At 37.7% G+C, this 13,307-nt stretch overlaps 1 protein-coding gene across 1 annotated transcript in view; it reads right to left on the bottom strand.

Annotated features, from left to right (window-relative positions):
- The window catches only part of LOC117388914 (protein FAM124A), a 31,239-nt gene that overhangs the window by 15,705 nt on the left and 2,227 nt on the right, over nucleotides 1–13,307 (bottom strand). Inside the window, exon 2 of the mRNA XM_033986470.2 lies at nucleotides 5,169–5,200. Coding sequence (XP_033842361.1) covers nucleotides 5,169–5,200 — 32 coding nt within the window. The remainder of the gene's footprint in view (nucleotides 1–5,168; nucleotides 5,201–13,307) is intronic.

The following is a 13,307-nucleotide window of genomic DNA, read 5'->3' as shown; positions in this document are numbered from 1 at the left end:
TAGTTATTATTTTTGCTCTTGTACTGTAACAAAATTGATTAGCCTTTGTCTGCTTCTTCACACAATGTGGTATTGGACTGGCATCTGTATCGGTGAATAAATGAAGGCCACGTATCGGTATCGGATCTGATTTTTAAAAATTGCATCGGAACAACACTAGTTTTATATAGCACTTCTAACAGTAACTCAAACATGTTTTACAGTGGTTTAACATAAAACAAGGATAGGACAGACAAAAAATATTGAGGAAACATTTCTCATCAAAAGTAGATTTATTTACACTAGTTTTTGATGAATTTAGCATGATTATTTACGATTGCATATTGGCTAAAGTCTAAAGCTGCAATAACCTCTGTCTGGTCTATAAATTTGAATACTTGGATTAACTGTTTCCAAATGTGTTTCTTGGACCAGGAGCAGTGAACGCAGCTCAGTGTGCAGCGCTCGGCAAATGTCTTAATTAAAACAACATGGCCACCAAGATAATTACTACATTTCATGGGTTTTAATATGACCAGTCCACTTAGAAAAAAATTATGAGATCATCATGAAATTGTAAACTATGTCAGCTATGGTCAGTTATATCAGAGGTGCTTAAGACGTGGTTTAGTCTTGAATAGGCCCTGGCTCAAGAAAGAAACAGTGACATGTTGGGGAGTGTGAACATAAAACTAACCAGCAGAAATCAGTTAAAGTTGAAAGGCATTCTTCTATTTATGTGTGAGGCTTCTTATTTTCATCACTTCACTCCTGTCCTGTACTTGAGTCCTGTGTCTGAGGTCAGAGGTCATGTGACTGTCTGTAGTTGATCTAATCCCCCTCCGGTCTGCTGCAGTCAATCTAATCTCAGTCTGAACTCTCAACATGACAAAATGTACAGTTGCCTTTACTGAGAGACATAACTCCAAGGTGTTAATAGATTATAGGTCACATTCACATCCTAGAATATGACGTAATAATTTCAGACAGAAGGGAGGGGCCTATATCATAATTCTAATAATATGAATGCATTTGATTGATATAGTACTTCTTAGGACGCTCGAAAACGGTTTACAATGCGCTATTTATTTACTCCATAATCTGTGGTGGTAAAATAGTACTTTAGCCACAGCTGCTCTGGGACAAAACTGACTGAAGTGAGGCTGCCAAACTGTGCCATCGGGCCCTCTGACCACTATTAACACTCAAAAAAACAAAATTCATGAAGTGGTCTTGCATTAGAGCCACTGTGGCACCTGGTATTTCCAGAGGTCTCCCATCCAAGCACTAACCAGGCCCAACTTCGCTTGGCTTCTGAGTTCAGACAAGATCAGGGAATCTCAGGGTTGTATGTCCACTATATAACTCTAAGGGAGCTTGGAAGAAATATCCAAACTTATGATCTACAAATGTTGAACTTTACATTTGACATAGTACAATAACTGCAGTAATATGTATTAATACTTGCAACATTGGTAATATGTCTTGCTCAAGGGCACAACAACACTTAAACATCACGCTCCACACTACAGCTCTGTATTCCCTGAACAACTGCAGCTACAAAATGCTAACATATTTTTACCTCCACTCTCCAATACAGTCCACTTTGACCTCCGCATGTTGGGTTAGCATACCAGCGAACGTCTCAAGAGGGATTTATGGGTAATGGAGCTGAGGTCAAAGGTGAGGGGTTAAGACCACCTGTAAAAATATGGAAAAGGCAACACTGGAGCCTAAATGTGCCTTATATGAGCAGGATAAGGAGGTGAAAGAGAGAGAAAAACCAGGGACAGTGAATGCACCACTGCACACAGACACAATAATGGTTGGAAAAAGTAAGAAAACGTTAAGATAGAATATACTGGGACTAAACAAAAAACGAAACCAGGACTAAATTAGATCCGAACCAGATCTAAAACAGGTCAACAGAACAGAATCACTGCCTGAACTACATAGGTGGTAGATATTTATGAACTTATGAATTACTTTTTTGAGAAAATGTAGGATTGTTGGGGATTTTTTCCAGGTAGAGTCCAGATAGTTCAAGTAGTAAGTTTGAACAGTTACAAGCTTTTAGTTATACAGGTCTATACTTGGGCCTGGTTAGTATTTGGATGAGAATACCAGGTGCTACAGTGGGGCAGCAGTGACTATAGTCCAACTGTGTCCTTAGGCAAGACACTTCACCCATATTGCCTGGTATTGTGTTGTGTGAGTGTCGATGATGGCTACAGGGGCCGATAGTGCAGATTGGCAGCGTCATTTCTGTCAGTGTACCCCAGGGCAGCTGTGGCTACAATAAAAGTTACGAATGTGGAGTGAGTAAATAATGCAACATGAAACACTTTGGGAGTCTTGAATTCACTAGGCTAGCTACTTTTTATGTAATCTAGCAAAACACTTGGCACCTCTACCTGCTCTGGTAAACTAGGACTAAACCAGCACTAAACAGGTTGAGGATTTCAAAAATAAAAATATGGTTTAGTTGTACTCACAGTCAGAACAATTGGGTTGAGTTTACTTGCATGCACAACATATGCAAATGGAAATTATCTGGTAATATACTCAGAACTAAGCCAGGACAAGAGCAAAAGAGGATCAAACCAGGGCCAAACCGGAACAAACATGAACACCGCCATTTCAATTGTCATCCATCACAACCTTCTATGTCCTTCTGTCATTTACAGCCTCTGTGGACCAGGCCTTAAACTTCAAACCTGATTTAGACCTGGTTAAGCCCTAGTTTGGTCCTGGCTCTCCCTGGAACAGATTAATGGTCTAATTTTAGCTTAATCCTCCGTTTGACAAAGTCCGGCTGGCACCAGAGGGGTCATGACCTCTGAATGGGACTCTGAGGAATAGGACAGACAGACACAAGTTTGTTTAAATATACAACAAGAACAAGAGGAAGGATCGCAATGGAAAAAGTGCTACAAAGAGGTGGTTTATCTTTAAATTTACAATAATATGTTTTTGCTTCAAAGCTGTGGTCTATTTTAGATTAAATTAGGTTTTGGAGTTTATGATTTAAACTAGGATAAACCAGGTCTAACCCAGGACTAAACCAGGTCTAAATCAGGACTAAACCAAGACTAAACTAGATCTAATCCAGGACAAAAACAGGACTAAACTAGGGCTAAACCATTACTAAACCAGGACTAAACTAGGATCAAATGGGTCTAAAGCACATCTAACTACTGCAAGGAATATCCCACACAAGTTTGATTAAACCAGGACTCAACCAAATCCAACCTAGGACTAAAACAGTATTAAACTAAGAAACTAAGAAATGATCAAAATGGAAAGAACTGCTACAAAGAGATGATTTATTTCAGGGAATACTTATAAGCTGTACTCTATAAACAATTTTAGATTAAATTTGATTTTGGAGTTCATGCCACGGTCAAATGACGTTAAATGAGTTCATGCAGGTGTGTGAGTCTTAGTTTTAAGCTTAAACAGAGGGTATATGCAAAATCAACTTCATGGAGCTTTTAACCAACGTTCTCTTATCAAAAACATGTCTGAAGAGGTTTTATATGTCATCCTTGCATGTTTCAGTAATTTAGCGATCTCTCATGGGCCCTATTCAAACCCTTCTTATGGTTAGCTATAAGATTCGGTCCAATGCTCAGCCCGTAAGCCTCCGTCATCCACGCTCCCACACGAGAACTCTGCATAAATCTACAAACGAAAGATACAAAACAATACACTACAACTTGACAAACCAGATGCGATGTGCAGTAGTTACAATTAATTCAACTTTTTAATGCATTGCTTTTGGCAAATATATCATTTTCAAAAACAATAAAAGATAACATGGTGATCTAAATGTTATGTGTAAACTTTTAAACTTTTGTCCAAAACAGAAGCCACGTTGCCTCAGTCACCCTCACTCTGTGTCCCAACTGTAAACAGCAGCTGTTACTCAGACACATGTGGTCAATCAAGTTACAGTGTTTGGCAAAAGAGAAAGTGAATTTACTTCAGGAAACTCCCATTCTTGGATTCACAGTTGGATCATCAGTCGTGCGAGGAAACTGTACCATATAAACACTTTCATGTGGAAAACACACTGGAGTTTGGCAGGTCAGGTCACTAATCAAATGTGTCATCTGTTTATCCCAGCGAGACTTAATCCAATCAAATCAAAATCGCAGTTGCCAAATCGCAAAGAGAATTATTTAAAGGTTCACTATGTAACTTTTCTGTTGAATCGTTTGCCACCTCGTTTCTTCATGGAGATGTTATTTCTTTCTTTGCCTTGAATGTACCAAAGTATTGCTGGGTGATATGGAAAAAAAAAAAGAATCACAATTTTTCCCCATAGTGATCTCAATTTTTCAATCTGATTTGATCTTCTTCCATTCCACAATATATTACACCTAAAAGCATGAGCGTGTTATTAAAGACAGAAGCACATGTGATGTTCGTGCACGAAATTAAGTCTTAAGTTTCAGTCATAAGTGGTGAGGAAATTGTTCTTTATATTTCGTAAGTTGGATTAAAACAATAAGAAGTGTCAGAGAAGAGAAAGAGCGGGTAAAAGGTGAGGAGCTGATGACACAGCACACACAGAGACAGAAGGAGGTGCTGGAATTTTAGATGTTGTTGTTTAGATTTAAGTCAAAACTCGCGAGGACACGTGCGGAGACATAAAGAGACGCACTGTGCCCCTGACTCAGAGCTTTCTCCCTCTTCAGAACCTCAGACCTGTCGATTAAAATGCGCTTGCCTTGTCACAATCTTACAGCTTTTGCCACAGTGCTATCCCAAAGTATGGCATCTCCATGGAAACAAACCCGTGACTCCTCCAGGCAAAGTTACAGGTCAGAGCTGTGGAGAGCTGAGCCTGCTTACAGTAAGATTGCATGTTTTTTTTAAAGATTTTTGAGCAAAAAACTAATCTGATACATGCAAGATAGACAGGGTTAATGGCATACGATGGAACAATCTACTTGAAAGCAATAAAATCTGTACAAACTTCTACAAAAATGTTCTGAAATGCATTTTAATCAAATTTCAGTCTTCTCCCAAATGATAATGCTCTGGATGGGTTTAAAGTGTGCAATGTGAACAAGATAGTGTTTGAAAGCACTTGTCATCATTATATCTTACGTTTTGTCATATTTTTAGGAGTTTTTGTGAATTATTTGAAACATTTGTGAGCTGACTGTTAAAATACTTACTGCTGGTTGAAGACAGGGGACTGTAATCCGACCTGGATGAGAAAGAAACAGGAAATATTTGTCAGAAAATAGTGTTTGTAAAATCCAAACTTTACTACATTATCACCTTACATGAAACGGCCATTTTAAGTAAGGGCTGATTTTTTGCTGGCAGTTCACTTTCACATTTAAAATACACTGGGGATCGTTCTATGGTTCAGAAAGGAGCTTTACAGTTTATAATGGACAGAGGCTGGGTTTCCATTTGAGACAAGCCTAAACTGTAGTTGTAGCAGCCAAAGAGGAAATCCCCACCATTCAAATCTGTGGTGTAATGTTCAATGGGCACACATTTTCTCCATCTTAAACCAGGACTAAACCAGGACTAAATCAGAACTAAACCAGGGCTAAACCAGGACTAAACCAGAACTAAACCAGGACTAAAACAGGACTAAACCAGGACTAAACCAGGACTAAATCAGAACTAAACCAGGGCTAAACCAGGACTAAACCAGAACTAAACCAGAGCTAAACCACGACTAAACCAGGACTAAACCAGAACTAAACCAGGTCTAAACCAGAACTAAATCAGGTCTAAACCAGGTCTACACCAGGTCTAACCCAGGAGTAAACCAGAACTAAATCAGGACTAAACCAGGTCTACACCAGGTCTACACCAGGTCTAACCCAGGAGTAAACCAGAACTAAATCAGGACTAAACCAGGTCTACACCAGGTCTACACCAGGTCTAACTCAGGACTACACCAGGACTAAACCAGGAGTAAACCAGAACTAAATCAGGACTAAACCAGAACTAAACCAGGACTAAACCAGGACTAAACCAGGACTAAACCAGGACTAAACCAGGACTAAACCAGGTCTAACCTAGGACTAAACCAAGTCTAACCCAGGACTACACCACGACTAATCCAAGACTAACGCAGGACTAAACCAGGTCTAAACTAGGCCTAACCCTGGACTAAACCTGATCTTTGCCTATACTGTGCAAAGATGTGCAGTCTCTCAGATCCTCCTGGATTAAAAAAAAGTAAGAGGGGCTGGTTCCCTGGGCTACAGCCTTGCCACAAACCTCATGCTTTCTGTTGTGTTTCTGACCAAAATATTGCTTACAACATTTCAAAATATACAAAATATGCTGTAAATCTTTCTATAAGTCTGACTCAGATTTACATGCATACACATTGTGGGCTCTTAAACATAAACCTGTGGTCTATGGAGAACTTTGGTATGACTCAAATGTTTAACTAAGCTGTGAGTTTATTGGACTAAATCTGATGTTTTCTTTTCTGTTTGAGTTAAAGGTACAGTATGTAACTTTTCTGTTGGAGAGTGTGTGTTGTTGCCAGGTCTAACCCAGGACTAAATCAGATCTAAAATAAGACTAAACCAGGTCGAAGATAAGACTAAACCATGTCTAACTCAGGATTAGCAAAGGTCTAAACTAGATCAAACTCAAACCTAGAATAAAATCCAGTCTAACCCAGGACTAAACCAGGTCTAACCCAGGACTAAACCAGGTCTAAACTGGGACTAAACTAGGTCTAAACTAGGTCTAACTCTGAACCAAATCAGGTCTAAACAAGGAGTGGACCAGGATTAAACCAGGTCTAACTCAGCACTAAACCAGGTCTAAGATAAGACTAAACCAGGTCTAACTCAGCACTAAACCAGGTCTAAGATAAGACTAAACCAGGTCTAACTCAGCACTAAACCAGGTCTAAGATAAGACTAAATCAGGTCTAACTCAGGACTAAACCAAGTCTAAACTAAGTCTTGCGGGGCTGTTATGTGCATGTCTCCATGAAGATATTATTGCTTTCTCTGGAATTTTTGGCAATAAATGTATCTATCTCCATGGAGACAAGCAGGCGACACTACCAGGCCAAGTTACAGGCCAGATCTGTGGAGAGGTGACCCTGCTCACAGTAAGAATGCATGTTTTCCAAGTTATTTATTTATTTAGTGCAATATAATGACCTGTAATTTGAACAAATACAGGATAAATACTTTTGAGGCCATACACCATAACCTGAAACAGGACTAAATGAACAGGAATGTTTCTATTGGACACTGTTCGCAGAGGTCCAGCAGATGCCTCCACTGTAACCTGATTATTGCTTTATCTAATTGAAATCTTAGAACTAAAATTAGATTTCTGCTAATTTAAAGTTGGCTGTTAAACTATTTTCAACTTCTAAAATTACAGAGCCAAACCTGAAGCAGCAGAGGAAATGTAGAAGTAAAAAGGTGTTATTTAAAAATGTTTGAAGTGATAGTTACGAAAGAAAAGAATGTTCAATGAACTACTATTACTACTACTACTACTACTACTACTACTACTACTACTACTACTACTACTACTACTACTACTACTACTACTATTGCTGTTGCAGCTGCTAGAGCCGTGCAATTAATCAAATTGTAACTGTGATCTCTAAAGGTCAGTGATCAGCTTGAGTCTTCTTAACTGAGAGATCGACAGCTAGTCCTCTGTCAGTAAAAATATGTGGTATTGTTGCCTGGGACCCAGAATACACACTTCTTCATTACTTTATGAATATGTAAGTCTGGTCACAGGTGAATCTCCCTGAGTTCAGATGGGCATGAGTAACAGGTGAATTAGCCAATCAGGGACAGGCATGATCCATCCATATCAAAACAAATATGGCGGCTTGATTTTTGTAGAATCAACAATCGAAGCACAAAAACAAATCTGACTGCATGATAAAGTAGGGTTTGGCTGAGGACGCAGCAGAGGTTGTGGTGATTTTGGTGGAAGAAACTGGACCTATTTGTTTGGTTAAATGGTATTTATTATTAGTCTGTATAGTTTATGTATAAGAAGAGCCATTTTGATTTGTTTTTAATAATGCAAAATAAAATGTGATAAAAAAAAATCATGGTCAAGCAACTTAAAAGCCAAAAAAGACAAAAAATAAAGGCACATTTTTTCTTCTCTACAAAAAAACTTATTTGGTCTGGAAATGAGCCTCCTGGAGCTTGTTTCCATGGAAATGTTGTCCCTTTGACTATTTCTATCCTCCACAGGAAGATGGCATAAAACATGTCTATCTCCAGGGAGAATGTTCCGAAGTAAGGTTTTAACTTTCTGTTTCCATGGAATCACGCAGTTGACTTTCCACGTCCAGAAAGTTACATCACTTTAAGGAGAAAAAATAAGTTATTGCTCAGCACTAGAATGACTGCTGAACTATAGCATTTTGAGGAGCTTATAAATTTGTACAGTGCAATATAAATCTGAGTCCAAATTATTATTACACAAAGTTATAACAAGGTACTTTCCACAAATGCATAAAACTCATTTAACAACTCAGGAAATAGCCTGTGCCATATTATACTTCTCCAACAGGTACTGAGCATAATATATACAGTAACTTTCCTTTATTATCCCCGCTGGAGTGATATGACAGAGTGGACACTCCTGCTGGCTCTGTCCAATAATGAAGAACGGAAAGAACGTGGGATGGGTCTATTTCCTGGAGCAGGATGTTATCAATCTTTCTTACAGTAAAACTATCAATTCTGCTACAATAACTATAACTACAAAAACTATTGCACAACTTCCAGAGGTGGGTAGAGTAGCCAAAGGAGTAACAACACTGTACTTCAAAACAAGATTACTCAAGTAGAAGTACAAAGCAGTGGTCTAAGAAAAAAAACTAAGTATTGAAGAAACTACTACTCAAGTAAGAGTACTTCAAAGAGTAACTGTCAAGGCGAAACATTTGATTTATAATTTGAAGCTAATGTAATAAGAAGGACAAATATAATGCACAAAATTGTCTATTTCCAAAGAATATTCCATAAAAATGAGACAAACTTAATCACATCTGAAGGAGCATGTGTTGTTCAAATCATTTCATATTGTAAACATAAAGCTTTTGTCACTTTTAGACTTACTCACAATGGGAAGAGGAACCACAAGTTTTGCTCAAGTAAGAGTACTGTCACTTTAATAAAGATATTACTCAAGTAGGTGTAAAATTATGCTGTTAGAAAAGTACTCTGAAAAATACAATTTCTTTTAAAAAGTTACTCAGGTAATGTAACTACTGAGGTGAGTACTACCCACTTCTGCTACTATTATGCAGTCTGATATCCTGTTAATTGCTGTGACTGGAAGAGCATCTGACATAAAAGTAAAAATAATGTGGTGACCTCTTGACAACAGTTTAATATATTGCCTGACTCAAAGCTAAACATGGACTATGTAACTTTTCTGGTCGAGCATACATCACTCGCTTGTCTCAATGGAAATATTATTGCTTTGCCTAGAATGCTCCACAGTATGGTATTAAATATATCCCTCTCCACGGAGACAAGCAGGTGATGCCACCCTACTACTACTACTACTACTACTATTACTACTTTTACATTTGTTCGCAGCAGTAGTTCAGAGCATGCATCTGCGTAATACGTCTCTGGAGTTTTCAGTTTAATTTAGTCCAGACTTTTCTAAACCACAGTTCCTCATCTCCTGATCCCAAAACAGTGTAACACGTTTTTAACTCATCATTGTCCAAACGCAATAAACTGAGGCAGAAGACAGAGGAAGACAGCAACGGGCCACTTTTAAACAATAAAACTCCTTTACACTACACAGAAATTCTGGTGTGTCCTAGTACGTTTAAAAGGAAAAGCACAGTCTCTAAAGATCCTATTAAACGTTTTATACTTCCACCAGGAATCACAAAAGCAAAGTTTCCAGACCAAAATGATTGCCAATGTGTAAATTTAAAAATATAGAACGAGCCACACTTCCTTCCTGTGGGCAATTTGAATTTATGTACATAACAAAGTCGACATTTAAGACCCAAATAGTTCCTTTTACGCAAGCCAAGTCTACACTAAAACTTCATACCTTGGTAGTATAAAAACAGCTGAACCGCGTAAAAATTATGAATATAAAACGACAACGACAACCTCTCTGACTACAATCAAACAGGTAAAAAAGTGTCTTGCCCAAGGACACTTCACACTTTGCCAGTAACATCACCCTAGATTTGAACCACTTATTATTATTGGACAGCCACCATTCAGAAAGCAGTTTTTATTGTACAGATGAGCAACTTAGGCCTCTTAAAGGAACAGATATAACTCACTTAAGCTGTTATTATTGTCATGAACTACTAACATTTCAAACTCTATTTTCAATAAGGAAATGGCTCAATACTCAACACATTTTTTAAACACAATACAGTCCTATTTATGTGGCTGAGGGGCTGCTTATATATAAATGGACATAGCTAACCTGCTAGCCAGCGGTCCAAATAGGAAGTGATTATGTGCACGCTTCCAGCTTCATCGACTCTGGCTCCAATTCACTTTACATAAAAAACTTTCGCCCCTCTCTCTGTAACTGCTGTTGTCACACTTGTCATTTTGATCTTAAACTGTTCACATTAACCTGCTCAACATGATCCTCATATTTTTATTTCACTATTGTGTCCGTAACTCAAGATATGAACATTAATAACAGACAAATCAGGCACCTTCTTTCCCTGAGGTCGCTCCCATTAGCGTTAGCAACAGGTTTGATTGACAGCGTTGCTAAGCGCCCGCTCCCTGATAAACCAGCGGTGTAAGCGGCAAAAGATCGTTACCTTCAACAGCTTCGCTCCAGATTGGCTCTTTGGTTGCTATGATACGATACAATATTTTGCTGAAGAAAATATGGAGGATAAAAGATAGTACTGAGACAAAATTATGCCACTGACAAATAACAATAAAAGTTGAATTATCCCCAAAAAATAACTTCAAATGTACAATATGATTAAAAATAAATAGCAGAAGCACTTCAGTAGTTGGTTTGTATCAACAGTGGGTCATAGAAGTTATTTTGCAACCATTTAAAGTTCAAATCTAATCGTTGAACAGGAAAAATAACAAAAAGTTCCTCGCTAGTACAAAGAAAAATTGAAAAAAAAAAGATCGTTCCATCTAACATATACAGTACATATATAGTATTGTGACGGGCCTAGCTGCACTCACGCCTCACAGCAACACGTGCTTGTTTTCTAACTTCCACATATTTGCTCCTCGTCCTCATGGATTCAGCTGGGATCATAATCACATGGTCCAGGTGCCTATGACAGAACCTCTATTCACAAACATGTCAGCTCACTCTGCCACCAAAGACGCTGTGTGATACTGACGAGGATCATGCACCATATGGGACACACACAGCGAGTTTAATCAAATAAGAAGCAAAAAGTGTCTGGCTCATGGACACAACAACAGTCAAAGCAATCAAACCAGCAACCTTTTGGGGGTTGTAAATATCAGGGATGGAAAGTAGCTAATTATAAATACTCATGTAACTGTAAATGAGTTGATATTTTGGATGATAAAGTACTTTTTGGAGCAGATTTCTATCTAATATATTTCTATCTAACATATATTTGTACTTGCAGTTAAGGCTGGGCAATTAATCAATGAATTAGTCATTTCTAATTATCATTAATCAGTTTGGGCTGTTTTTAATGCAGTCAATCCTCTGTCAGTAAAAGCCTGTGGTTTGGAGCAGACGCAAAACTTAAAATCTGGTGTAAACTGGCATATTTTTAGTGTTAAATGGCTTATTTTGTGTATGAAAAGAAAAATATATTCTGATTTACGTTTTGCTGTTTTTCGCTCAGTGCTGTCCCGATGCTAAATTTCCCTCTAACTCGATTTACGATAATAAAGAAAACTCTCTTTCTTTAGACAATAGAATAAATGTATTTGTAAAGGACTATTTGCCTGAATATCTCACTTGTTTGTTGAACTTTGATAGAGGAACTTTTAATACAAGATCTCACGATTGTCTAAAGCTTTTGGTTATTTTGCTTCCCAAAACTGAATATATTTCATCAGGACATTTGAACAGGGATGGAGGCCTCAGTCGTCTATCTCCTATTTATAACTCCATCCTTAGACCTATATCTAAACAAAGAAAACAATAGAGGGGGCAGAATGTTAATGGGTGTGAGGGCATCCATTAGGGACCTGAATGATTATGCTCAGTATGACTCAGGTACAGTTCAGTCTTAGTGTAGCTCAATAGATCTAGCCTACAAACAGAAATTGTGTTAATTTCAGTGTAATTAGATCCTCACTTCAGACAGATATAAGGCAGCGTCCACCAGTAATCTGACCAGAAGTGAAAAAGCAGCTTGGATGAGCAGCAAAACCTCTTCACCCCTACAACTTTTTGTCCAGTTGAATGATTAGAAATGTTCTTTTACATTTCAAGGACATGCAAAACTGGATACACAGGTATTGATAATAACAATCTGGTGATAAACATTTATAATCGCACCTGCACCCGTTTTAATGTTTTAAATGGACCTATGTAGTTATTTGTTTTGCTTGTTTTTGCTTGTATTGTTCTGTATGAAAGAGAGTCTGGTACATAAAGATGAATGAAAATGAAAATTAATTTGAATGTGATTTTTAACATTAAATCGTAGCACTTTCTTTTATATTCCCATGTGGTCTTATATCTGTGTGATCCCTCAGTCGTCCATGTAGGTTCCATAGTGGTCCATGGGGGTGTACTAGTCTATGTGTCTTATACTTGTTCTGATACAGCTCAGGATCATTCTAGAGCTATATTCAGGAAAGGTGAATATGACTTTTTTACTATCCATACTTGCTCAAATCAGTATCTAACTTCAATACTAGTTTTTATATTGATTAATGTCTGATTTTTGATGCTTTTGACAACCCTAATTCTAACTATGGAATTGTAATCATAGTTATATTCAAATCAGGAGTTACTGAGTACAGCACAAGTCCTATTTACCAACTAGTAAATATCCAGAGGGGAACATATTGTTTCTAGATCTAATTCACAAATGGACTTTCCTACAGTCACATACCATCACAAGAAGAGCATCTTTGTTTGGCAGCTGCAATGAGAGTGGGATAGAGTGGGTTATATCAGCAAAATATTCACATAAGCTTTGATTTGAGTCTGATTTACATAAAATAAAATACATCTACAATGCTATTACTATTAGGAAGAGCTGGATAGTCTATTGTACTCGAGTATAGTTACGTCAAAATAATATTACTCAGGAAGAAGTACAAAGAAGTGGTTTAAGAAATTACTGAAGTAAGAGTAAAAAAGTATTG

This window comes from Periophthalmus magnuspinnatus, chromosome 21 (assembly GCF_009829125.3).
Source record: "Periophthalmus magnuspinnatus isolate fPerMag1 chromosome 21, fPerMag1.2.pri, whole genome shotgun sequence".
In the NCBI taxonomy this organism is placed as follows: Eukaryota; Metazoa; Chordata; class Actinopteri; order Gobiiformes; family Gobiidae; genus Periophthalmus; species Periophthalmus magnuspinnatus.
Note: the sequence above shows the minus strand (reverse complement) of the source record. Positions and strands in the feature narration are given on the sequence as shown.